This window comes from Rhinolophus ferrumequinum, chromosome 25 (genome assembly GCF_004115265.2).
Source record: "Rhinolophus ferrumequinum isolate MPI-CBG mRhiFer1 chromosome 25, mRhiFer1_v1.p, whole genome shotgun sequence".
Lineage (NCBI taxonomy): Eukaryota > Metazoa > Chordata > Mammalia > Chiroptera > Rhinolophidae > Rhinolophus > Rhinolophus ferrumequinum.
In genome coordinates, this window is record NC_046308.1 from 3,431,044 (window position 1) to 3,457,103 (window position 26,060).

The 26,060-nt window shown below is 51.2% G+C and overlaps 2 protein-coding genes, 2 long non-coding RNA genes and 6 other non-coding genes across 13 annotated transcripts in view; 6 read left to right on the forward strand and 4 right to left on the reverse strand.

Annotated features, from left to right (window-relative positions):
* The window catches only part of DHX37 (DEAH-box helicase 37), a 22,195-nt gene extending 14,016 nt beyond the window's left edge, over positions 1–8,179 (forward strand). For both annotated transcript variants that reach the window (XM_033097942.1, XM_033097943.1), the window contains exons 16-27: positions 621–732; positions 1,888–1,994; positions 2,119–2,307; positions 3,121–3,245; positions 3,319–3,435; positions 4,320–4,492; positions 5,273–5,387; positions 5,529–5,666; positions 5,856–5,950; positions 6,045–6,118; positions 7,370–7,467; positions 7,598–8,179. In XM_033097942.1, the coding sequence (XP_032953833.1) occupies positions 621–732; positions 1,888–1,994; positions 2,119–2,307; positions 3,121–3,245; positions 3,319–3,435; positions 4,320–4,492; positions 5,273–5,387; positions 5,529–5,666; positions 5,856–5,950; positions 6,045–6,118; positions 7,370–7,467; positions 7,598–7,683 (1,429 nt within the window). In that variant the 3' untranslated portion in view covers positions 7,684–8,179. The remainder of the gene's footprint in view (positions 1–620; positions 733–1,887; positions 1,995–2,118; positions 2,308–3,120; positions 3,246–3,318; positions 3,436–4,319; positions 4,493–5,272; positions 5,388–5,528; positions 5,667–5,855; positions 5,951–6,044; positions 6,119–7,369; positions 7,468–7,597) is intronic.
* On the reverse strand, positions 3,449–12,085 carry LOC117017559 (uncharacterized). The gene is made up of 3 exons (XR_004422092.1): positions 11,931–12,085; positions 4,397–4,462; positions 3,449–4,095 (listed from the first exon to the last, which is right to left on the reverse strand). It is a non-coding gene; the product is annotated as an uncharacterized LOC117017559 (long non-coding RNA).
* Positions 5,154–25,346, forward strand: UBC (ubiquitin C). 2 transcript variants are annotated; one of them, XM_033097946.1, is made up of 3 exons: positions 5,154–5,158; positions 14,772–14,776; positions 22,986–25,346. In XM_033097946.1, the coding sequence occupies exon 3, from the start codon at positions 22,989–22,991 to the stop codon at positions 25,287–25,289; it is 2,301 nt and encodes a 766-aa protein (XP_032953837.1). In that variant the 5' UTR covers positions 5,154–5,158; positions 14,772–14,776; positions 22,986–22,988; the 3' UTR covers positions 25,290–25,346. The 2 variants fall into 2 exon arrangements, with proteins under 2 accessions (XP_032953837.1, XP_032953835.1); XM_033097944.1 differs by lacking the exons at positions 5,154–5,158; positions 14,772–14,776 and adding an exon at positions 21,996–22,150.
* TRNAA-UGC (transfer RNA alanine (anticodon UGC)) lies at positions 9,614–9,685 on the reverse strand. Its single transcript has one exon. It is a non-coding gene; the product is annotated as a tRNA-Ala (tRNA).
* TRNAD-GUC (transfer RNA aspartic acid (anticodon GUC)) lies at positions 9,925–9,996 on the forward strand. The gene has a single exon. It is a non-coding gene; the product is annotated as a tRNA-Asp (tRNA).
* TRNAF-GAA (transfer RNA phenylalanine (anticodon GAA)) lies at positions 12,563–12,635 on the forward strand. The gene has a single exon. It is a non-coding gene; the product is annotated as a tRNA-Phe (tRNA).
* TRNAA-UGC (transfer RNA alanine (anticodon UGC)) lies at positions 13,115–13,186 on the reverse strand. Its single transcript has one exon. It is a non-coding gene; the product is annotated as a tRNA-Ala (tRNA).
* TRNAD-GUC (transfer RNA aspartic acid (anticodon GUC)) lies at positions 13,409–13,480 on the forward strand. Its single transcript has one exon. It is a non-coding gene; the product is annotated as a tRNA-Asp (tRNA).
* On the forward strand, positions 16,372–16,443 carry TRNAA-UGC (transfer RNA alanine (anticodon UGC)). The gene has a single exon. It is a non-coding gene; the product is annotated as a tRNA-Ala (tRNA).
* Positions 17,281–21,364, reverse strand: LOC117017558 (uncharacterized). Of its 2 annotated transcripts, XR_004422091.1 has the most exons (4): positions 21,219–21,364; positions 19,278–19,384; positions 17,796–17,936; positions 17,281–17,694 (listed from the first exon to the last, which is right to left on the reverse strand). It is a non-coding gene; the product is annotated as an uncharacterized LOC117017558 (long non-coding RNA). The 2 variants fall into 2 exon arrangements; XR_004422090.1 differs by having other exon boundaries at positions 17,281–17,936.
* Positions 25,347–26,060: the final 714 nt, after the last annotated feature.

Here is a 26,060-nt window from a genome sequence, read left to right on the forward strand (position 1 = left end):
GTCTTTTTTGATCGTTGAGTTGTAAGGGTTCTTTACGTTAGAACCTGTCAAACATTTTCTCCCAGTCTGTGTGCTGTTGTTTTTATAACAGCTTTATTCCTGGCTGGTTATTTTTTTTTTGAATCTTTTTCTTTTTTAACTTTTTAAATTTATTTTAAGGGTGTTTTTCCAGGACCCATCAGCTCCAAGTCAAGTAGTTGTTTCAATCTAGTTGTGGAGGGCGCAGCTCACAGTGGCCCATGCGGGGATCAAACCGGGAACCCTGGTGTTATGAGCATCGCTCTCTAACCAACTGAGCTAACCGGCCGCCCCTACTGCTGTTCTTTTAAATATTGTTTTAAGTTATATAAAAAGAAAATTGAGAAATTATACAAAGAAAACCAGTAAGAAGTAACAGTAGTTAAGTTGACCAAGTGCTGTGTGCCAGGAAAGGTTCTAAGTACTCCGCCGTGATAGCTAAAATCCCTTCCCTAGCCCCCACGAGGCAGCTGCTCGTTCAGCCCCATTTCACAGGCGAGGAACGGGAAATACGTCTGGCCGAGTCAAGATTCAGTGTCGGGTGCTTTGGCTGAGTGTCTCCTTTATTTATTTCTGTTTTTGTACTGTTGGTCCTTCCTTAGGCTCTATTCATCTGCCGTTTTCAGTGACTTTGAGCACTTTCCCCCTCCTGAGATCACCCGGAGGCCCGTGGAAGACTTGATCCTTCAGATGAAAGCTCTCAACATTGAAAAGGTCAGCCGAAGCCCCCAGCCTTACCATCACCTCACTGACCTCTCAGCGCACCCATGTCCGGGGTGGTCAGCGAGGGCGGCTCCAGGCCCCCATGGGGCAGCTCCCCCTCCCCACAGCCCAGAGAGCCCGGGGACTCAGCCTGGTGGTGCTTGTCCAGCCACCTGGGCTCCCCGCCTCCTGTGACCCCCACTCCCCTTGTGCTGTGCCCCTTGAGCACCTGCGGATTGGCTGCCAGGGACAGAAGCTGTGCAGCCAGAGGGCCCACCCACTGTGTGGAGGGCTGTCGGTGGCCTCAGGCTCACAGAATATTCTGCCCGGTCAGTCTCCTGGGGGGCAGGGGAGGGACGTCCTCATGTCCCCCTGTCCAGGGGTTGTCCGTCTCTTCCCTGCTCCAGCAGGGGTGGTGCAGTCGGAGAAACCCCGTACCCAGTGGAAACCCAGCCCCGGGCAGCCGCTCGTCTGCTTTCTGTCTCCGGATTTGTCCATTTCGGACATTCCATAGAAATGGAGTCATACGGAATTCGTCCTTTTGTGTCTGGCTTCTGCCACTCAGCGTGATGTTGTACGGGTCATCCACGCTGTAGCTCGTGTGGGTGCTTCATTCCTTCTATGGCCAGATCACATCCAGTGTGCTGTACGCATGAACCGGATTCTGTGTATCCGTTCGCCCACTGCTGGACACTGGGTTGTTTCCACGTTTTGGCAGCTGTGAACATGAGTGCACAAGGATTGATTAGAACACTCGTTTTTGATTGGTCCCTCTTTCTAAGGTGCCACCACCCCTGAGCCCCACTCCCTGTCCTGTCACCTTTTATTGTCGGGGCACGTTTACTCTTCCTTATGTGTTTGCTCCCGTCTACGGCCCCTTCTGGTTGAATGAAAGCTCAGTGGAGGCAGAGCCCTGGTCTTGCTTTTCTCAATCTCCTTTGCCAAGAACAGCCCCCGCGCACATTAGGGGCTCAGACCTGCTTCGGAGCGAGTGGCTGATGTGACCACATGAAGGAAACAGGCCTTCGGGGTTCCCTTGGCCCCTGGACTTGGAGGCTGCCCGGGGCCCTTTCTGAGTGGCCAGGCCTGGCCCGGCTCCCCCTTGCAGTGACCGTGCCCACTTCTGTGCCTTCAGTTCTGTCACCTGCGCATTTTCCTGTGTCCCAGGTCATCAACTTCCCCTTTCCAACTCCTCCCTCTGTGGAGGCCCTCATTGCTGCCGAGGAGCTGTTGATCTCGCTGGGTGCCCTGCAGGTGCCCCAGAAAACAGAAAGGTAGGGCAGGGGCTGGTGGGGGGAGCCCAGTTCCCGCCCCGTTCTTGGCCCTCTCCCCTCTCCTGAGCTGCCCTGAGCACCGGGGCCTCTTAGCTCTGGCGCTAAAGCCTCCTCTGTCCTCCAGGATGAAGCAGCTGCAGAGGTCCCGGCTGAGCTGCCCCATCACCGCGCTGGGCAGGACCATGGCCACGTTCCCCGTGGCGCCCCGCTATGCCAAGATGCTGGCACTGAGCAGACAACACGGCTGCCTGCCCTACGCCATCACCATTGTGGCCGCCATGACCGTGCGGGAGCTGTTCGTGGAACTGGACAGGTGGGGGCGGGGGGCTGTGCGTTCCGGCCTCATGCTCAGGCTGACGGGGTGCGCTGGGCTGAGAGAGGGCCTGGAGCCCGGCCTCTGAGGGAATAACTGGATCACTGGGTGGTCTTGTGCAAGACCCTCATTCTCCAGAGCTCCAGTGTTCTGGTCGCTACAGAACGTGTTCTAAGGAAATTCCTCGCGCAAAGCTGATACAAGGCTCTGTAGCATGATGGCTAAGAGCCCAGGCTCTGGGCCAGACTGCCTGGGTTCAAATCTCCCTCTGCTACTCCCCAGCTGTGTGGCCTTGGGAAGGTGACTTCACCTCTCTGTGCCTCATCTTCCCCATCTGGGAAATGGGGATGAGATGTTATTAATAACTGAGTTGTTGTTAGGGTTACGTTAGTTAACATAAGGGACTTCAAAGTATACCTGACACCTGCCTGAGTGTCATTACTTTCAGGTTTGGGAACCAGGGGAAAATTCGTTTATCCAGTCCATACTTGGTGTATATTTCAGCATTTTTCAGGGTTTTTTTTTTTTTATTACTATTTGTAAGCTGCACGGCATTGTGCAATGTTACTCATTTGTAGGATTGTGTCTTTACATTGATCTCTAAATGTGAAATCGTGGGTAGGAGGCATTCACATTTTTTATCTTGTTGGCTACCGGAGGTGAATTTTAGGGTAAATTTTGAGCCAGAGCTGAAGACCTTGATCATGTTAGCGACCCCACCGGGCATGGATGGTCTCTGTCCCTGAACCTGTGCGCCTCCTGCCCCTGTGGCCCTCAGCCAGGACGACAGTCAGGTGGTGTATGTGTTTGCAGACCAGCGTCCAGCGACGAGGAGCGGGCCACGCTGAAGGGCAGACGTGCCCGGGTGGCCCTGATGAAGAGGACCTGGGCAGGACGAGGCGCTTCCCTGAAACTCGGAGACCTCATGGTGCTGCTGGGTGTGTGCCCCAGCCAAGGGGGGCGGGCCCGTGGGACCTGGGGGACAGTCAGTGAGTGCGTCCTCGTCCACAGGTGCCGTGGGGGCCTGCGAGTACGCGGGCTGCTCGCCTCAGTTCTGCGAGGTCAGCGGCCTGCGGTACAAGGCTATGATGGAGATTCGACGCCTGCGGGGCCAGCTGACCACCGCAGGTACGGCCCACACACCCGCCTCTGGGGCTCCCCAGGACTCCTGCCACAGGCGGCCCCCAGCACAAACGGGACTAATGTTTAAAGCTCTTCTCATCGACGTTATCTGTGCACAGTCATTCCCCAGTTATCACAGGTCCCACGTGTACACATTCACCTCGCTGAGACTGATCGTAACCCTAAGTCAGTACTTGGCGCCTCTGCGGTCCTTTGAGGACCCGCCAGTGAGCAGGCGCGCACACCTCGGCCTCATCCTTTCCAGTGCGGTCCCTCGCGTCACCCTCTGTCCCTGGCTCTGATCTGGACCAGCTGCCCCTGGGCATCCCCAGTTTCACCCTTGGGTTCCCTGATCCCACGTAGGGTCTGACCCTGGCTTCACGGGGTCTCCAGAGGCCCACACATTTCTGGGCTGCTGTCTTGCCAGCCTTGCACGTGGCTTCCATCCTCGAGGCCACCTCAGGGACCGAGAAGACACTGGGAGATCTAATCACACCTGCTTTCCAGGCAGGAGGAAGGGGCCAGAGGAGCGTTCCAAAAATTCCAGCCGGCAACTCCATCGTCATATCAGGGGCAGGACCGAGTCCCGGCGCCACCCTGGCATCTGAGGGGGTGGCTTCTTGGCAGCTCACTCTGCCACCCACAGAGGAATATTGGGGTTTTGTCCTAAGGAAGAAGAGGGCGTGGCTATGGCGTGGGCAGCTGGTTCTGCCCCGCTGAGGGCTTTGTCTCCCGCCCACCCAGCAGCCTCGGTGGAAATGGGCTGAGAGGAACAGGTGCTGAGGCCAGAGCTCAGCATTGAGTGGTGTCGGGGCTTCCCAGAAGGTCAGCCCGAGACCGCAGGTCCCACCATTGTCCACTGCTGTCCTCACACCTGGCTTTTCCCCCAGTCAATTCTGTGTGCCCTGAGGCTGGGCTCTTTGTGGACCCCAAGATGCAACCTCCTTCCGAGAGCCAGGTGACCTACCTGCGGCAGATCGTGACGGCCGGCCTGGGCGACCACCTGGCCCGCAGGGTCCAGAGCGAGGACCTGCTGGACGACAAGTGGAAGAATGCGTATAAGGTCAGATTCCAGCTCGGGAGCAGGCAGCGTGGCAGGCGTTATGCCCGGGCTCCCCTCTCCACCCCACCCTCCATCTGTCTCGAGTCCTGCCAGCCTGGGCACTTGTGATGCCTGCCTCTGGGCATTGTCGGGACACCTAGAGCAGCCAGGGGACCCTTGCGGGGACCTGTCCTCGGTCCTGTCACTGCAGCCTCTGGGAAAGTCCCCACCAAGGAACAGGATGGGGTGTACAGGAGTCACACTTCCTTTGGGGATTAGCTTCACCCCAAGTCTATTTTCATAACTGCTTAATGGAGAGAGGAATCACAAAGTGGACAATTCACCATTTTAAAGTGTACAATTCAGTGGTTTTTAGCATATTCACAGAGTTGTATAACCATCACCACGATCAATTCTGGAATATTTTCATCGCCCCAAAAAGAAACCCCGTCCCCATTATCAGTCTCTCCATTTTCTCCTAACCCCCCACCCCCCACTCCGTGAATTGCCTTTTTGTCTCTACGGCTTTGCTGATTCCATATATTTCGTGTCAGTGGAAGCATACACTGTGGCCTTTTTTTGTCCTGCTTCTCTCAGTCAGCATGGTGGTGAGTGAGGCACGTGTCAGTACCTGTGTCGGCGTCTTCGCTCAGCTGAATACTGGTCCCCGGTACGGACACGCCGCTCGTCACCTGGCAGAATGCTCTTCCGCTTTCCCAGCCGCACGTGCAGCTGAATTCACATGGGTTCCTGCACCTGTGCTTGTGTCTGCGACACACACCACTCACCCTCTCTTTGCAGACCCCCCTCCTCGATGACCCTGTCTACATCCACCCCAGTTCCGTCCTTTTCAAAGAGCTGCCCGACTTTGTGGTCTACCAGGAAATTGTGGAGACCACCAAGCTGTACATGAAAGGTAGCAAAGCCGGTGGCCGGCCCCTCGCCCTGCTCACGGGCTCTGGGGAGCTGTGACGCCAGGGCCCTTGGTGGGGAGGACACAGCCCCTCCCAGACAGCTTGGTCACTGTCATCCTCAGCCCTCTCTCCTGGGCCCCCAGGTGTCTGCACCGTGGAGGCCCAGTGGATCCCAGCCCTGCTGCCTGCTTACTGCCAGTTCGAAAAGCCCCTGGAGGAGCCGCCCCCTGCCTACTGCCCCGAGAAGGGGCGGGTGTTGTGTCACCGGGCCAGCGTGTTCTGTGAGTTGGGGCAGCTTCCTGGTGGCCTTGGGCTCCCGTGGACACGGTCCCACACCCTACACTGGGAAGTGTGTGTGTGTGTGTGTGTGTGTCTCAGGTGGTGTCACCACAGGCCCCCGGCTCCGGCTGGTTCTGGGGAGGATGTGGGGGTCCCTCACGGTCCCTCGCTTACTGGCTGCTGCCGTCCAGATCGCGTCGGCTGGCCACTGCCCGCGGTCCAGGTGGATTTCCCGGAGGGCCTCGACTGCTACAAGCACTTTGCCCGCTTTCTGCTGGAAGGGCAGGTAGGGAGCCCGGTGATTCCCCGCCCCGTCCTGGGTGCTGTGGGCGGGAGGTGAGCCAGGTGACCCCTCACCCTGCCCTGTGCGCTCTCCTCAGGTCTTCCCCAAGCTGGCCTCATACCAGGGCTGTTTGCTGTCCAGCCCCAGCACGATGCTGAAGACGTGGGCCAGGTACAGCCTTTCCCGGCAGCACCAGGGTGGCGGGGGGTGGCGGCAGGAGCTGGGATTGGTGTCCTGGACCACCATAACCAGTCACCACCAACTGACTGGCTTAGAACAACAAATGTATTCTCAGTTCTGGAGGCCAGAAGTCTAAAATCCAGGTGTCAGCAGGGTTGGGGGCTCTAGGGGAGGCTCCTTCCCTCCTCCCCCAGCTCCTGGTGGCTGCAGACATTCCTTGGCTTGTGGCCACATCACTTTGATCCCTGCCACTGTCTTTACATGGCTGTCCCCTCATGTCCTCTCTTGTAAGCACATCATGGGTTCAGGGCCGACCCCACTTCAGTATGACTTCATCTGAATTGCATCTCCAAAGCCCCTCTTTTCAAATAAGGTCACATTCTGAGGTTCTGGGTGGATGTGGACTTTTGGGGAGACATTGGTCAACCCACTACACAGCTGCCAGGTGCCAGGAGGAGGTGTTCTACATGCTTGCGTCCCTAGGGGCTTCCTGCCAGCTGCGCACAGGCCCACCCAGTCCCGCCCATCACCACCATCCTCCTCTGCCCTGCCTGTCCCTGCTCCTCCCTTTTTGTTCTCTTTCCACCTTGGCCAGCTCCAAGTGGACGCCTCCCCCTCCCTGAGGCTGGCGTCTGGAAGGTGCACGGGAGGGGTCTTGGAAGCAGATGGGTGCAAGTCCACCCTCTCACTCCCTCACTCCAGGGACTCAGGAGGAGGGTGTGGGGCCAGGCGCCCCCTGCCAGGCTGCTGCCAGCCAACTGTTCACCCAGCAGCTGGTTTTGATCACCCTCTCTGCTGGGATACAGGCAGGACCCTGTCCCTGTGGGGACGTCCGGTGCAGGGAGACTGACACCAAACAACACAGCTAGTACACATGGCGGGTGGTGACGCGGCTACAGAGCAGGACGTTAGCGATGAGGTGTGGGGCCTGGGGGGGTTGGTCAGGAGAGCCTGACTGGGCAGATTCGGAGGAGGCCGCTGTGAGCCAGGTGGAAATCTGGAGGAAGGTTCTAGATGGGACGAGCAGCATGGGTGGGGGAGTGCTCAAGGAGTAGAAGAAAGGCCAGGGCGGGCGGACCAGAGGCAGGTAGGAGGTGGTGACGTCTAGAGCCTTCCATCGAGCCACGGCACCCAGCATGGTGGAGGAACAGGGATCCTTTACCCACCAAGGCAGGGCTGCCTGCCCCCTCCCACAGCGGGCAGCCCTGTGGGTGGCATAATGCCCTCCATCCCTTCCCACAGGCTGCAGCCCAGGACAGAGAGTCTCCTGAGGGCCCTTGTGGCCGAGAAGGCCGACTGCCGAGACGCCTTGCTGGCTGCTTGGAGGAAAAGCCCCAAATGTGAGTTTGACGGGCAGGTGCCCCTTAACCAGGGCTTGGGAGCGGATGGGACGGGGTCTGCCCAGGCAACCCAGGGTTGGCAGGGCAGCTGGGCACAGAGCCATTCTGACGCTGTCTTCTGCCCCTGCAGACCTACTGGCTGAGTACTGCGAGTGGCTCCCCGAGGCCATGCACGCCGATGTGGAGAAAGCCTGGCCCCCAACCTCTGACCTCTGACGTCTGACCTGGTGCCTGGCCTGCCGGCCAAGCACCACATGTGAGCAGCCAGTTTCTGACATGATACCCCTTGGCCCCTGGACTTCACCCAGGAGGCAGCCTCTGGAAACCCTCTTTCATCTTGGCCCGGTTCTGACACAGCTTGCTGCCTGCCGCCGTGGGCAATCTGCCCTGGCGGTGACTTTTTATAACTATTTATTACGTGGTGGGTAACAGTTTATCTCACGTGCGAGTCCCCTTTTCAATGTGCTCTGTGGACTACATTAGTCCCTTGTGGAGCTGGAGGGTGAAGTGGCTGAGAGCAGGAGGCGGTGACTGCAGGGCCTCCTCCCAGCGCCCCCCCTTTGGGGGTGCGGTACACCCACCCTACAGTGAGGGGGGCCCAGGCTCCTGTGGAGTGGGGCGCAAGGCGTGGGTGTCTCCTCCCCAGGGGCAGCTGTCGCCTATGTTGCTGTAATAAATCTTGGCGTGTGAGTCCAGTGAGTCCTAACGAATCTCTGAATGGGGGGGGTCTTGGGTACATCCGTATAGAAACTGGTCTGGGTGGGTCCTGCCCCAGGTGTTAGTGGCGGTCTGGCACTGTGAGCCTGCAGGGTGTTGATTTCCTCTCACTTAGGTCGTTTTCTGAAATCAATCTGTACTCCTACCAGAATATAAATGCAAAATAAACGAACAAGTTCCATAATGTACATACGTAAGTAAGACAAAACTCCCAAGATACGTGTTTAATATTCCAAAGCTATTCATTTTCCCCACTTCCTGGTCACTAACCCCAGATAGGTCTCTCTTTCCCTGCCCCTGCTCTCCCACACACACACATTCAAGGCATGGGCAAGTTCTGTCACTACCTCCAGAGTTTGTCCAGCGCCCCGTCATGCTCCACCTCCACCAGGGTTAGGCTGTGCTGTGACTTCCTGGTGGTTTGGGGTATTCTCCACCTGGCCGCTAGAGGTAAACCTTAATCGGATCATAATCCCCTACATCAGGCGGTCCAGTGTCTTGAAGAGTCAAACCTCCTGCCCTCATTCTGGAAACTCCATGTGTTGGGCTTTCTTTCTGTCCCTTAAACACTCAGGGCCTTTGCACCTGCCATTTCCTGTTTCTGCACACAGGTCCCCCTGACCATCCAGCAGCCGCCACGTTATCCCCGTTCATCACCTTTATTGTCTTCATGAAACTTACCACCACGTGCTTATTGCTCGCCTCCTGAACTGGCCTGTCAAGTCCAGGACAGTCCAGAGACCTTGTCTCTCTTAACCAGGGATACCAGAGTACTTGACTGATAAAAGTGAACTGGGGTCTTAAAATACTTAACCATAGAGCTGGGAGGACTATGGGGGTGGAGCTGGGCCCCTGGTTAACTCTCTAGTCTTCACTTCCTGTTGATCTTTGTGGTAATTTTGGGGAAGGGATGCAAATAAAAGGGGAAGCCATGTTGGGTTCTTATACCTTTTTCCCACGTGGGCGGTCGGTGGGCAGCCTGGCGGGTGAGTGTGTTCGCACTCCTTGGTGGTTCTGTTCCCCCCGGATAAACTGTTTTTCTTTTGGTGGATTACCTGGAGAATTATTTGGCCAGTCGACATGACACTCTGCCTGGCACACAGCAGGGGCTCAGTGCATACACATTGCCTGGCATTAGGCACGCAGGAGTCCACCGAATGCATGGCCAGCCACAAAACCCTTAGAAATCCAGTGTTTTTCAAACTACTTGATAACACGAATAACTAGGAATGTTCCGTTTAAAAATGCAGGTTCCTAGGCTCTCTGCCAAACTACTGAATCCAGCTCCCAAGGGGAGGGATCGGGCATCTGTGATTGAGCCAGGGACGTTGCTCTCCCCAAAGGAGCTCCCTTCTCAGGCCAGCGGATGGCGGTGTCTTCCCTGCTTAGCCTTCCACCGTCTGATTTATGATAGAAAGTGGTAAAACAGTGGAGATGCCGGGGATTGAACCCGGGGCCTCATACATGCAAAGCATGCGCTCTACCACTGAGCTACATCCCCTGCCCTCTCTGGGGCTGACAACCTAGGAAGTCCCGGTTTTCCTACACTTGTATCTGTTCCTTTCTGGGTGCTCAGTGCCACCACCGATTCAAGCACGTTCTTCGGCGCGGCAGAGAAGCCCACCGGCCAGGGGTACTCGGCAATGCGCCTATGGAAACCGAGTCTACATTAGATGGGCTCCGTAAGCAAAGAACGTCTTATTTATATGGACTCGCCTACAGGAAGGGAGTCGTGCCTTCTCCTCGTTAGTATAGTGGTGAGTATCCCCGCCTGTCACGCGGGAGACCGGGGTTCGATTCCCCGACGGGGAGGCTAACAAAATATTTTAACTACAAAAGGAGACCCCTCTGGTATTCCCTTCCAAGTGCTCTGTGTTGCAGAGGCACCCGGGGGGATGAAGGTGTCACAGTTGTGTCTGCAAACTGTGTGAATTAGGCCACTTGCAAAAGTTGTCCATCTCTCAAGAAAGTAGTGAGTGCAGAAAGCCGGGTGTGTGCTGAGCGGTGGGCCTAATGCATACGTGTCGAGTATTTTGGTACTTACACTCCTGATCAGTGACTAACAATTACGTAGCTCTTAATATGTATTGGGCAATGCTTGACAGGTGTGCCCTCATTTAATCCTCACAACAACCCTTCTGGCAGGTGCCATTTGATCACATTAGATGACGAAATGCAGGGGTAAAGAATGGCTGTGTAAAGAATGGCTGCGTAATTTGCCCAAGGTCACGTAAATCATAATTTACTCTAGACATTGGTCAGCTCTGGGGAGAACTGATATAAGGTGGGAGTGACTCCTTGACGTTCCATTCTGTACCTTTCTGGACTGTTTGAATTTTATTTTTCTTTCTCCCTCCCTTCTTTCCTTTCTTTTCCCATTCCCCTTTTTCTGCCCTCCTTACCTCCCTCCCTTCCCTTCTTTCCTTCCTTCCTTTCTTATTCGATTTTTATAAGAATGTTACACTTATCATTAGTTGCAAAAGAACGACTGTGGATTAATGAAGAGCAGCAGGACGAGTCCCCTCTGGTCCTCACTGGCTCCTGAAGGAGTTCAGGGTATGCTGCTTTGGTATCTAGATTATTTGGAGCTGAAGACACTTGAAAAACAGCAAATACAGGGAGAGATTTTCACTGAATCCCCTTATCTGCCTAAAGAGACATCCTCCTAAAGGTGTTCAGTGGTCATACATCCCCTCCCTGGGAGTTTCAACAACCAGGGAAGACTGACTCTTGTCCCAGGACAGGAGACTAGGAGTGGGCAACACACCCATACAAACTCTGTCACAAATGGTCACACCTCCCACCTCCTCTTTTAAGGCCCACTCGTCTTTCCTGAAAATTATTAACTCTTCCTTTTTTACTACGTTTTTTTCCATTACAGCTGACATACAATACTATATTAGTTTCAGGTGTACAGAATAGCTGTTAGACATTTATATAACTTAGAAAGTGATCCCCCTGGTAAGTCTAGTACCCACCTGGCACCATACGTAGTTATTACAATAGTATTGACCATATTCCCTGTGCTGTACTTTATAACTGGAAATTTGTACTGCTTAATCCCTTCCCCTTTTCCGCCCATGCCCCCAACCCCCCTCCCATCTGGCAGCCATCAGCATGTTCTCTGTATCTATGATACTAACTCTTCGGTAAGTGGCATATATCCTCCCTTTCCCCTATTCAGAAGGTATATGAATGCTCGAGGCACCATCAGCTCCGATGGCTTTCCATTTCCACTCAGAAGAAAATCTAAACCTTTCACCTTCAAGGCTGCAAGATCTGGCCTCTTCCCTCTGTGATCCTGCCACCCACCCTCTCCCCTCCCCACCCTTCACTGCTTCCACGCTGACTGGCTGACTCTCTTTCTAGCCAACCTTGTTCTCAGCCCCAGGGCCTTGGCCTCAGCTGGCCTTCTGTCTGAGAGCCTCTTCCCCAGGCCTTTACATGCCGACTCTTCATTCTTCAGGTCTTCTCAGCTCCCCCTTCTCTTACTAAGCCCACTGCCATCGTCCATCCCATCACTTGGCTTTATTTTGCCTCGTAGTGTAACTACTACTATACTGAACTATCTTGCTACTGTATTTGTGGACAGGCCAGAGAGTCGTCAGGTGCTTGGCAAACACTTATTAAACGACTTCACAGCACGGAGGACCTCCCCACTGGTTCATCCTCTCCCAGACAGCACTCCCCACCCACCCAATTCCCAAAGGGAAGGGAGGCAGGGAGAGCTGCACCTGGATGCCTACCTGTTGATTTCTTCATGCCTTGAAGCTGAGCAGGTGCCACAGGTGCCATGGTTGGAGGCCGGATCTGAGTCACTCACTGCCCCAAGGAAAGCCACATTTGCGGGTGCGTCCTCCCACAGGCCGAGGGGTGGTCAGCATCCCTGCCATGTTTGGGCTGTTTGAGGAGCTGCACTCAAGGGCGACCTTGTTCCTTTGTCCAGAGACGGGACTTTGAGAAAGCGGGACTCTGAGCCAAGTAGGATTCATCCGTTCACTCATTCGTTCATTAATTCAACAAATATTTATTAAGCACTTGTTTTGTGCCAGGCACTGCCCTAAGCTCTGAACGAGGCAGATGACTTCCTTGCTCCTCCTGGGTCTGTCTTTCTAGCTGGAGAGACAGAGAATGGACAAGGAAAACAATCAATACCAAAGTTAACAATAAAAAATAAGGGGCTGGGGTCGTGTTCGGAGGCCTGATTAGAGAAAGCTGCTCAGAGGCGGTGCCCTTGAGAGAAGAGAAGGGGCATTGCGCGCAGGTGGCGGCCGTGCGTTACGGCCGATCCCGGCCTTCCGGCGTCCGACGCAAGGTGCGGGACGCAGGGCCGTTAGGGTAACAAGGAGGACGGAAGAGCGGCGCGTTTCTCACAGCCGCCGAAATAGCTCAGTTGGGAGAGCGTTAGACTGAAGATCTAAAGGTCCCTGGTTCGATCCCGGGTTTCGGCAGCTCTCCTTTTTTTTTTTCCCTCCCGCCCAAGAGAAAAGACGGGACAGGAAGTAAGTCAATAGATGAAGCTAATTTTTTCCAATTAACAGAAAGGACTTTACTTTCTTTGTTTGAAACAGCTCCGAGCAATGTCCACGGGAAGCCAGGGGGGATGGAGACTTCCCGGAAGCTCCCCACCTGGGGAAATCCATCAAGGGCAAGTGTTTTCTTGACTCCATTTCTTTTGTTTCGTAAACGGTATTAACCTGTTGCATGTTTGTTGGTGTGTGTGCGTTAATTTTTGCTTTCTGTTTTATTTCTGTTCTCTGAACCCTCACTGCTAAATCTAGCACCGAACAGGAAATGAGCTCTTTAAAATTTAAAATTTAAAATGGAACTAACCCAGTGGGGCTTATCGTTGTTTAGTTTTGTAAGAAGGTTAAAGTACGTAACACTCCAATCCACGTTAATAAGAAAAGAGCAGTCCGAAGCCCGAAGGTGGAGATGCCGGGGATCGAACCCGGGGCCTCATACATGCAAAGCATGCGCTCTACCACTGAGCTACATCCCCTCTGCTTCCTGGTCAAAAGTATAAGAATTTACAATTTTCTCCGTTTTGTACATGTTTCTGGAGCTCATCGGTTCTGTCGATTCAAGCAGGTTTCTCCGCGACCGCAGCGAAGCCCACCGACTAGGCACTGCGCCAGTGGAAGCCCGGCTGGGAATAGACAGGCGCCACAGCGGAAGAATGACGTCTCTATAGGTCCAGCCGGAGAACCGCTGCCATAGCTCGTCCTCGTTAGTATAGTGGTGAGTATCCCCGCCTGTCACGCGGGAGACCGGGGTTCGATTCCCCGACGGGGAGGCGATGGTTCTTTTTATCGTTTCTGTGTATTTTTTCACTTCTCTTTAAATAAATTAAATTCTTCAACTGTCATAGAAATGCCTTACTCTTCTCTGGAAGAATACACTTGACAGTCTAATGACATTCGGTCCGGCGGTTGTCTATCGACCACTTAGTCCCAGTAATGCTCTAGCTCCTTAGGAGGAACAAAACATTCTCACACTGATGCATTATTTTCCATTTCCTGCTTGCCCACAGCGCCAATGTACAGTGTTTGGTTTATAGATCGTTTCCCAGAATAAGATTGTTGACTTCCAAGGCCAGGAATTGCTCACTCTGCTGCAAATGTTCCATCTTTGTATGTCCTGCTCTGGCCCAGAGGTGGGCCTTCAGAAAATGTTTATGGATTTGAGAGAGGAGGTGGGATCACTCTAAACTGAAAGTTTTTCTAGTCTTAACAAAGCTGCAGACTTCCTGAATATAGCCATCATCTGTCCCAGGCTCCTATTCTTTCATTCATTTATTTTTTTGCATTCATTCCACAAATATTTACTGAGTTCTTATTATGTGCCCTGCACCGTTCTAGGCACTGGGATGTAACAGGAAAGAAGACAGACAAGACCCTACCCTCCTAACCTTCCCACCCGGGGAGGGACACAGACTTGTATAAAGCAGGTCTCAAGAGTGATGGATGACGCTGTGAAGGAAAACAAAACAAAGCAGAGGCGTGTGATCAGGCACGTGTGGGATTCCTAGGCCCCTTCAGAGAGGTGGACAGGAAGGCCTGCCTGAGGACCTGGACAGCGAGGAGCCAATCAGGAGAACATCTGGGGAACAGCTTCTAGGCAGAAGGAATGGCAAATGCAAAGGCCCTGAGGTACTGGGGAACCTGGCATGCCCCGAGGGAGGAGGAGAGGGGTGAGGGATGGCATTAGCAAGATCAACAGGCCAGATCACACAGGGCCTTAAAGACCAGAGTGAGGAGTATGGATTGGATTCTAAGAGTTTTGTGCAGAGAGGAGAGACATAATGGAGTTGGTTTGAGCAGAGCAATCTGGCAAGAGAACAAGCAGGGGCCTCTACTAATCTGAATACAGTCCCTGAGCTCCTCCCAAACCATGTCCAAAATATGGCCATCCATATAGCCCCATCCTTCTGTTCCCGCCAAGGTCTCGCTCTTGGCTGCCCCTGGATCTAGAGCAGTAAGGACAGTGGATGGCTTACGTAGGAGCTGCATTGCGCCTCGCCCGTCACCCCATGCCCTGTTGCTTGTCCCCTCTGTTTCACCAAAACAGCATCAGCAAAGTGTCAGTTCCGGCCTGGTGTGAATGTGAGAAGAAGAAGCCCTTCACCAGAAGCCCTTCACTCACGTTTCAGAGCTCTGACCTTATACCACGCATTGTTCTAAACCTTCTAGGTGTCACTGTTCAATAGTCACAGCCACCCTCTGAAGGAGGTACTAGTCTAATCTCCACTTTACCCAGGAGGCCCTGAGAGGTACGGTCATGAAATCACAGCTGCTGGCTCCACTGTCCTGTGCCCCAGCTCACCTAGGCCTCTAGCTGTGAAGTTTCAAGCATCAGCAGGCTATCATATAAGGGAGCTGACTGGGGACCAAAGTGGCAGGACATTTTTAGGTGTGTTCTCCCCATCGTAGTAAATGACTATTTTCTTGCCCAGAAATCTCAAGCGCTGGTGGGAGAGGGTGCAGCCTCAGCTTTCTGCCCTCTCCTTGCCCCTCATCTGTTCCTTCATCACCCAGTGGCCCCTTGATGACCCAAAAGACACTACACATTGTGACTTCTCTCACCTCGGGTGCTTCCTAAGCACTCTGGAAGAAAGGCTCATTGATAGTTAAAGAAGGGCTCTTTTCACTGGGCTATTGCAGATTTCCTTCCTCTGATTCTGGGAGCTGGATCTGTTTCTCTTTAGTTTGCTTATTTTTATGTTCAAAAGAGTTTTGGGAGGGGAAAAAAAGTCTTCAAGCAGATGTGTAAACCTCAAAGTCACCGAAGGTTGGAATGGTTTTGAAAGACAGGAAGCCAGAGATTTCTGAGTGGAAGTGCGACTGGGGCAGTGCCCTTTTTTATTGGAAAGAAATTCTCACATTTTCCTTCCTTTCTTTTCTGTCTGTGAGAAGCAACCTTCAAGAATTGGTCTGTTTGCAACAGAATGGTGGTTACCAGAGGGGCAGGGGGGGTCTGGGGAGGACGAAGAGGGTAAAGGGGGTCAAATAATATGGCCAGGGAAGAAGACTAGACTTAGGGTGGTGAGCACACAATAGAGTATACAGATGTATTATAAAGTTGTACACTTGAAATTTATATAATGTTATTAACCAATGTTATCCCAATCATTTTTTTAAAATTTATTTTATTTTTCTTTTTAATTTATTGGGGTGACAATTGTTAGTAAAATTACATAGATTTCAGGTGTGCAATTCTGTATCACATCATCCATAAAACACACTGTGTGTTCACCACCCAGAGTCAGCTCCCCTTCCATCACCATACATTTGATCCCCCTCACCCTCATCCCCCACCCCCAAACCCCCTTACCCTCTGGTAACCACCAAATTACGTTCCCCAGATTAATTTTCAAACCCGTGGCCATCCTGTGGTCACCAACTGCCCTCCAATCCCCTCACCCTCCCCCCCCCCCCCCCAATCATTTTTTTAAAAAAAGATTTATGCTCAGCACCTCCACCAAAAAAAAAGGTCTGTTTCCCTTTGTTCCTTGGTTCCAGTGTCAGAATTTCAGCTATAAGTTTTTATATTTGGGAGAAATAAAATGATTTATTTTGGTTTGCTTGTTTTAAACCCTAACGCTTATTGAAATATATAAAATGTAGGGGGAAAACATTTTTCAGATTAGTGTAGCAGAGAATTTCAGGAAATAAAGCCTTGGGGGCAGGGGGTGTAGCTCAGTGGTAGAGCACATGCTTTGCATGTATGAGGCCCCAGGTTCGATCCCTGGCATCTCCACCACACTCTCCTTTTCTGATTCTTATTTTTGCTCAAGTTCTTCGTCAGTAGAGCACCACAGATGACATTATAACAAGTGTATCTCCTCCGTCACTACTTGGAGTTGGGGTTTTCACGATAGGAGTGATCTGTCCTTACTGAAACCCGTAACACTCCAAATGTCCTTTTGCTAGAAGAGAAGTTAGGCGAAGGATGTAAAGACAAAACCTGATGTGAGCATTGAAACCACAGCAAAAGTGAACAGAAGGATTATTTAGGGAGTTACTGTGCGTTTCCTGGCATTGTGACTGCAGTAAAAGGCCAGGAGGGCTGGTGACTTACTCCACTGACCTATTCCTGGCCATCAGAGGGTGACAGGTCTGAGGGTCTGTGCTGGCCATGCCCTTTATGCTATCAGGAGCCACCATTTTCAGAGGAAGCCACCCAAGAGGAAACTAAGGAAACAAGGGTTTTGCTCCCTGCTTCATCAGCAACCAGTCATGAATGAATGAATGAATGAATGAATGAATGAATGAGTGGCAGGCTGTGGTGTACATAGTGTTTGTATCTATACACTGTATTTTATCATTAAAAATAAAAGCTAGTATATTTTATTGAAAGCAGGGTTCCTCTTGCATCCTGTGGGTTCAGTTCTTTGTCTGCAGTAATAATGAAATTCCTCATCCATCAACTCCTGCCTTATTCAACTTGACCTCATGTTTTAAATCATAAAAACATCTCATCTTAGGTCTGAAGGGAACTGACTCTTTGCAAAGCCTTCATTTTTGAGAAGAAACTGAAATTCGTGAGATTCACCACTTGGAGTATTGGTGACAGCTCCTGTTTGTAATGAGCTTCTGTGAAGGTTACTTTTCCCTAAAGGTCAAGATTTTAAGGGGAAAAAAAAAAGTTGAAGTTACTTCTAAAATGATCAGGCCTACTACAAAACTAATTATATGCTTCTGTTTTACTTTGTATCTTATAATTAAATATTTCCAATAGCACAATGACGGGAGAAAATACCATAATGTTATAGGAAAAGAGTGTCTTTGGCTTCACACAGGAAAGAATTCTAATGTGAGCTGACATTAGAGTTTGCACTACAAGTCAGTTTATTTAGCAGAGAGTAAATAGAAGAAAAAAGTCCACCCCACAGAAGGAGTGGCAGTCTCTAATCGCTAGTGGAAGAGCGAGCCCCCTCCATCCGCCAGGCTAAGGTTGGTTTATGTGTGTTTCTTGTTTCCATGGAAACCTTCTTGGTATGGGGGACTTCTGCAAGGTAAAAGAAGAGTAGGGGCGGGTTTATCTTTAACTTTTGTAAGGTACAGCCTGTGGCTAGTTTGTAGTAGGTTTAATTACAGGAATGGCCATACTGGAATCTGCTCAACAGGCTCCGTCCGGATGGTCTGTCCTGTGTGTATGTTGAGTTCTGTGTCTGGGGGCACATAGGTAGCAGGCTTGGAATCCAACCTCCAAGTTCCTTCTTCTGCAAAAATAGTCTTCATGCCCGTTTCCTATATTAATAAGGAAAAAAATAACACGAGGCTCGTGTTGGGAAATGGTGCTTCCTATAAAAGTTGCTGTGAAATTTATTTTACCTTTGAAAAAACAAAGCCCATTATATGAGGTACCTAGAGTAGTCAAATTCACCGAGACAAAGGGTGGTGGTTGCCACAGGCTGGGAGGCTGGGGCAGTGGAGAGTGGTTTAATAGGTACAGAGTGTCAGTTTTGCAAGATGAAGAGTTCTGGAGATGGATGATGGTGATGGTTGCACAATCTGAATGTCAAAGGGTAACAGAATATGCCACCCCAAAATATGCCACTTTGATATTTTGAGCTGAAGGCATTTGAAAAACAGCAAATGCAGGGAGAGTCTTTCACTGAATCCCCTTATCTGCCTAAAGAGAGATCCGCCAAAAGGGACTCAATGGTCATACATCCCCTCCCTGGGAGTTTCACTGACCAGGGAAGACTGACTCTTGTCACAGGAGGGAGACAAGGCATGGACATCAAACTTTGTCACAAACTACCATATCTCCCACCTATTCTTCTATTTTCCCATTTGTCTTTCCTAAAACTCATTTCCTCTCTCCTAAGAGGCTAGACTCCCCTCCCCGTCCCCATGGTATTCAAGCCTAAACTCTAAAGCCACCTCTTGAGTTACTCATGTCTCCTGGGACCTCCCATGAATACATGAGGTAAGACGTGTGAATAAACGGGGGTTTTTCCTTCTGATTACTCTGTCTTTCATTAGAGGTGCCTCAGCTAAAAACTCAGAAGGGTAAAGGGAAAATTGTTTTTCCTCCCCTACAATACATTCAACACTTCTGAACTATACACATAAAAACTGTTAAGATGGTAAATTTTATGTTACACGTATTTTGCCACAATTAAAAAAGAAAAAAAAAGCCCCAATAAGTTAGAGGAAGAAGTTGGTTATTTTTAAGCTGGAGCAGTTTGTGTTACGATGCAAATGAATAAATGTAAACAGGAAAAAGAACAGAGTCCCTTGGGTTGTTTGTTTTCTTTTTCCCCTGAGCTACAAATACTCCTGACTACCTTTTATGGTTATATAACCAGTGACAAAGCAAGGCAAGCGTTTCTCATCCAGCTCTCCGATTTCACCCCTTCTCTTGGGGGAAAATGTTTGCCAGTTGTTGTGTTCTCGGACATTCTCCTGATGCTGAGTTAAGTCCCATACAAGTTTGTGACCTTTGGGGGAACTGAATCCTTTGGGGTAAGGAAGAAAAGCAAACAGGCACCAGTCCAATCCCTGCCCCGCCCCCACCCCCAACCCCCACTCCAGCAGCCCAACACCCAGGCCTTTTGTGAGCTCAGCCCATCACGTGCTCACGTCTGCCTGCCAGTCTGACCATGTTGCTGGGCTTGTCACTTCCATTGGTGCCAGCTCTGAAGCAATTTCTTCTGAAGCGCCTGCAAAGGACAGATCTGTGGAAGGAACTAAAAATGGATCCCATGACTCATCCTGCTTCTCGCACATTCTAGCGTATTCCTTTCTATCTAGGTCAGGGGATTTTAGGGTTAGGAGCATGACCTGATACCCAATTCCTGAAATCCAGTGGGACACTTAGACTTTGAGAGCCTTTCTCAGTCAATATAAAGCAGTTGCAACGACGACAAAACAAATCCTCTGTAGACCAGGGTTTCTCAACTCCAGCATGACTGACATTGGGGGGCCAGGTAATTCTGTGTTGTGGGGGACTGTCCATTGTGGGGTATTTAGCAGCATCCCTGGCCTCTACCACTAGGTGCTAGTAACACTACCACCGCCACAGTTGTGACAACCAAAATATCAACAGACATTGCAAGATGTCCTCTGAGGGACCAAATCACTCCTGGTTGAGAACCATTATTCTAGAGAAATACCAGCCATCTTTCTTTGGGGAAGTCATTTTCTCCTCTCACCTCAGTGCCCTTGGGCAAATGTTTCCTTCTGCATACTGCAACAGAACGCACTGTTGGACTTAAGTTAGGGAAGGCAGGGGTATTACAGGAAATGTTTTCTGCTAGAGACATCAATGTTTTCTCCAGTTCACAAGAATGTTTTCTCCTTGGTGATAACCCTGGGCTCGTTCTTCCCCTCCTCTTCTCCCTCCCCTGCCTCTGAAATCAGGGCTGCTTTTCTCTGTACCTTTGGACTCTAGAAAAAAGCTATGTGACAAAGCTCATGACTCAGCCTTTAAACGTGAATCACAAGGCTTGAAGCAAAACAACAGCCAAAAGCAAACAGGGTGTGGTATGAAGCTAGGCCTGGTCACCTTAGACAGAAGCTTTCTGTTCCTTTAAAAACTTCTTCCTGAAATTCAGGGAGAAATAACCTTACAAAGTGACTCAATCTTTTGTTCTTTTACAACCTCTTTCCAATGATTTAGAAATAACCTTTACAGAAATCTATTGCAAGTCACTGGGGTCTCCTAACCTGAAAAATGACATTTTATTCATTTTAATTTCCTAGTAATGAATTCATTCTCATAGAAAAATGTTAAAGATTAGAGGTCAAAGTCTATTTTGAACACTGCTCATACCTTTTTCATAAATACATATATACATTGGTTATTAAAATATAGTTTTGTTTTGATTCACATTTTAACTATATTTAAATAATATCATGTTCACAATTTAAACCAGGAATGTAGTCTTTTCTTAATGGCAAAAACCTTTTATTAATTTTTTTGTCGCCTCTTTAAAAAAATTTTTTTTTGAAGGCCTGAAAGGGTAAACATTAAAATATGCTTTGCCCTCCCTATTTTTAGAAATAGGGAATATTTCTAGAAGAGTCCAGAAGAAACAGGCTGAGAAACTCAGGGCATGAGGGAGACTTTTCACTGTAAACTTTTAAAAACCAGTTTTAAATTTTCACCATGTTCATACATTTGAAACACTTAAAAATATGCTCAAGAAATGACAGAGATCACTAAATAGATTATTGTACAAATGAAAAAAATCTGGTGATCCTTTTTCTCCTCTTTTACCCAAAGGAAATTTTCCTGTAGAATTGTTTCATATTTGGGATATTAAGCACCTCCCCCCCCCAAAGATACAAGGCTGAAAGTCAAGTAGTATCTTTTTAAAAATCTCAGGCTTAAATAGGTTTCATTTCTGAGCTCAACTAAGTATCAACAGAGCTGAAATTTCGATGCCTCCTTGTTTATAATCAAGTACAAGCTTCTCAAACCCAAGGCTGCGCAGGTCAAACAGGAAGGGTAAAGAACAATCTAGAAAGTTCTAGTTCTATCAGCTCTAACAGTTTTACAAAGATGTGCTGAATTCCCACCTTTCTTTTCAAAATTCAATGTGGACACACCATAGTCTTTTCATGGATGGAAACTTATTTTTCTCTCATTTGTTTTGAGAAATTCCTGCTCGTCCTGAGGACCAGGGACCACCAGCACGTCTGAGGCAGAATTTAGGCCTCGGCCGGCGTCCAGGCCCCAAACTGAGATTTGTCGAGTCATTCACCTTGTTCCCGTGCCCGCCGGTGGGGGATGGGCGCGGCCGCCACCAATCGGGGGGCTGAGGCCTGGCGAGCCCTCGCGACGGGCCTGGGGGCTGAGGGGGAGTTGAGGGAAATAGAACACGATCACTATTTTAAATGTGACCCAAAGAAAGACCCTTCAGTTTCACAGTGGGGGAAGGGAGGGACGGGGGCGCGCGAGGGGAGCGGGACCCCGACTCAGCATGGGGCGTTGGGCCTACACCAGTCCGCCCAGGGCTGGTCCCTAGACCCCTAGGGGCCGCCGGGGCTGAGGGGAGGGGTCGTAGAGGCTGGGATGCAGGGACGCGGGCTCCCTGCCCCATCCGAGCGCCCATGGAATCCACGCCGGGTTTTCGCGCCTCCCGCAGGCGCTCCCCCTTCCGCCGAGTCGAGCGTGGGCTACGTCCGCGGACGCAGCGCGCAGCGAGCGCGTTCATCCCTCCGCCCGGCCGCTCAGGAGAGCGTCCTCCTCCCCACCAGATTCAGCCCAAAGGCCTAACTTTAACAGAACAACATTTTAGGAGGGGATTAGACGACATCGGCGAGCTAGTTTTGTTTCCGGACAGCACAAGTACTGAGAAAAGTAGTCCCTTCTCGGCGTTTCTGCGGAGGGATCTGCCGGGCGGTGTGACAGGTTGCTATATAAGTCAGCGCCGGGCGTGGCGTAGGCAGTTTCGTCGAGACCCGGAGTTCAGTCGTTACTGTTTGTGCGTTGCTGTCACCGCCGCTTGGTGAGGAGGGGTTGCCACGCTGGCCCTGGGGACTTGTCGTCCCGCGGCTGGAAGGGTGGGAGGCAGAGTTGCCCGCCGGGGGTGGCGGGCGGCCGAGGCCCTTAGTCTCTCGCGGCCCGGGACTAAGGCGGCCCTGACGGGGAGAAACGCGGCAAAATGGCGGCCGATTCTGATCCTCAATTGGGGGAAGGCTGACTGAAGTGGGCTGTGGGGCTGGCGAGATTGGGGAGGTTGTGGGTGGTGGATAGTAAACGTAAGGTCTCTGCGGCCTTTCGTGACGGGAGAGTGCGGCTTTTTGGTGTTGAGGGAATTGAACGTGAAGTCGGTTTCACGGCTTGACGGCGCGAGATGGCGGTTTTTCCGCGCCGTGAAGGAGCGTTAACTAGGCCGACGTTCCGCTGCCGCTCTGAGCAATCCTGCACCCGCCCTGTTGGGGGCGCTCACTATAGTGGGAAGGTGACGTCACGGTTGGCTCACCATCTAGGGTGGGGCCCCCTGCCGGTGTGTGTGGGGTCGGCTTTGATCAGTCGCGGACCACAGGATTTGGGCGTGGGGAAGACCCAGAATTGACAGGACACAGCCGTCCCGTCAGGGGGGGAGATAAGGGACGTCGCCGGTTTCTGTGCTTTGCTCTAGTAAGGGCGTGAAGCTTGGGTTTCCAGCTTGTTAGATCAAGGCGATACCGTTTCATTTCCTGAGGTTTCTTAGGTTTTTTATCGTAGTTACTTGGGCAATATTAAAAAAACGTTTCATTTTTAGAATTATTAGGAATGTGTTAACATGTGAATTGCCTGCTAAAGTTTGGGGTTTTTTTTTAATCTTTTTGTTTTACCAGACAATGCAGATCTTTGTGAAGACCTTGACCGGTAAGACCATCACCCTGGAGGTGGAGCCCAGTGACACCATCGAGAATGTCAAGGCCAAGATCCAAGACAAAGAGGGCATCCCCCCTGACCAGCAGCGGTTGATCTTTGCCGGCAAACAGCTGGAAGATGGACGCACTCTGTCCGACTACAACATCCAGAAGGAGTCCACTCTGCACCTGGTCCTCCGTCTCAGAGGGGGCATGCAGATCTTCGTGAAGACCTTGACCGGTAAGACCATCACCCTGGAGGTGGAGCCCAGTGACACCATCGAGAATGTCAAGGCCAAGATCCAAGACAAAGAGGGCATCCCCCCTGACCAGCAGCGGTTGATCTTTGCCGGCAAACAGCTGGAAGATGGACGCACTCTGTCCGACTACAACATCCAGAAAGAGTCCACTCTGCACCTGGTCCTCCGTCTCAGAGGGGGCATGCAGATCTTCGTGAAGACCTTGACCGGTAAGACCATCACCCTGGAGGTGGAGCCCAGTGACACCATCGAGAATGTCAAGGCCAAGATCCAAGACAAAGAGGGCATCCCCCCTGACCAGCAGAGGTTGATCTTTGCCGGCAAACAGCTGGAAGATGGACGCACTCTGTCCGACTACAACATCCAGAAGGAGTCCACTCTGCACCTGGTCCTCCGTCTCAGAGGGGGCATGCAGATCTTCGTGAAGACCTTGACCGGTAAGACCATCACCCTGGAGGTGGAGCCCAGTGACACCATCGAGAATGTCAAGGCCAAGATCCAAGACAAAGAGGGCATCCCCCCTGACCAGCAGCGGTTGATCTTTGCCGGCAAACAGCTGGAAGATGGACGCACTCTGTCCGACTACAACATCCAGAAGGAGTCCACTCTGCACCTGGTCCTCCGTCTCAGAGGGGGCATGCAGATCTTCGTGAAGACCTTGACCGGTAAGACCATCACCCTGGAGGTGGAGCCCAGTGACACCATCGAGAATGTCAAGGCCAAGATCCAAGACAAAGAGGGCATCCCCCCTGACCAGCAGCGGTTGATCTTTGCCGGCAAACAGCTGGAAGATGGACGCACTCTGTCCGACTACAACATCCAGAAGGAGTCCACTCTGCACCTGGTCCTCCGTCTCAGAGGGGGTATGCAGATCTTCGTGAAGACCTTGACCGGTAAGACCATCACCCTGGAGGTGGAGCCCAGTGACACCATCGAGAATGTCAAGGCCAAGATCCAAGACAAAGAGGGCATCCCCCCTGACCAGCAGCGGTTGATCTTTGCCGGCAAACAGCTGGAAGATGGACGCACTCTGTCCGACTACAACATCCAGAAGGAGTCCACTCTGCACCTGGTCCTCCGTCTCAGAGGGGGCATGCAGATCTTCGTGAAGACCTTGACCGGTAAGACCATCACCCTGGAGGTGGAGCCCAGTGACACCATCGAGAATGTCAAGGCCAAGATCCAAGACAAAGAGGGCATCCCCCCTGACCAGCAGCGGTTGATCTTTGCCGGCAAACAGCTGGAAGATGGACGCACTCTGTCCGACTACAACATCCAGAAGGAGTCCACTCTGCACCTGGTCCTCCGTCTCAGAGGGGGCATGCAGATCTTCGTGAAGACCTTGACCGGTAAGACCATCACCCTGGAGGTGGAGCCCAGTGACACCATCGAGAATGTCAAGGCCAAGATCCAAGACAAAGAGGGCATCCCCCCTGACCAGCAGCGGTTGATCTTTGCCGGCAAACAGCTGGAAGATGGACGCACTCTGTCCGACTACAACATCCAGAAGGAGTCCACTCTGCACCTGGTCCTCCGTCTCAGAGGGGGCATGCAGATCTTCGTGAAGACCTTGACCGGTAAGACCATCACCCTGGAGGTGGAGCCCAGTGACACCATCGAGAATGTCAAGGCCAAGATCCAAGACAAAGAGGGCATCCCCCCTGACCAGCAGCGGTTGATCTTTGCCGGCAAACAGCTGGAAGATGGACGCACTCTGTCCGACTACAACATCCAGAAGGAGTCCACTCTGCACCTGGTCCTCCGTCTCAGAGGGGGCATGCAGATCTTCGTGAAGACCTTGACCGGTAAGACCATCACCCTGGAGGTGGAGCCCAGTGACACCATCGAGAATGTCAAGGCCAAGATCCAAGACAAAGAGGGCATCCCCCCTGACCAGCAGAGGTTGATCTTTGCCGGCAAACAGCTGGAAGATGGACGCACTCTGTCCGACTACAACATCCAGAAGGAGTCCACTCTGCATCTGGTCCTGCGCTTGAGGGGAGGTGTCTTAAGTTCCTCCTTTTAAGCTTTCAACAAGTTTAGTTGCACTTTTGTTTCAATAAAGTTGTTGCATTCCCAAAGAGTATTGTTTATCCTTCGTTATTGTTAAGTTTTTAGTTAGGGGGTGTGAAGGATCAAGGTTTTCAATCTACCAAATGTTCTGTGGTTACTAGGAGGTAAGTGTTGGTGTAAGGTGGCCATAATATTGAACTGGAGTGGGGGTTTAAGAATGAAAATTAGACAGATTGGAGATTGTAGTTAGAATTTTCCATGTGTACACAAATGGAGATTTACCTGTAAGCTGACTTTTAAAATACTGAGTTTGGGTGAGGTGTTAGATACCTGAGATTGGAAAGTTTCTGGAATATCAGCAAGAAAGATACCAACACGGTGTGAGTGGTTGAAGGAAACTACGGAAGAATCAGCATTAATACACAAGCTCTATCTAAATTCACAGTTGCAGAGAAAATAAGTTTACCTGATTTTTTTAAATAACATGGCAGGTAATTTGTATTTAATAAGTATAAAGGGTTTGTATATTACAATTGGTGGGTGAAGCGATTGGCCCTTGGTCTTCATTTGCGGTTTACAGTGGTGGAGCGTTTACCCAGATGATGCTGGTAGGAATTCAATGTCATGAACCAAAGGAGGAAGTTGTAGGGAGCTGGTTTAATAGGACTAGGCACCCCAGAAGTCCAGGCCCATTAAAAGGACTTGAAAGGGGATTTTCTCCAAAGAGCACCTCCACTCCCCTCCTTCCTTTCTCCTGCTATTATTTATCCCTGTGTGACTTGAT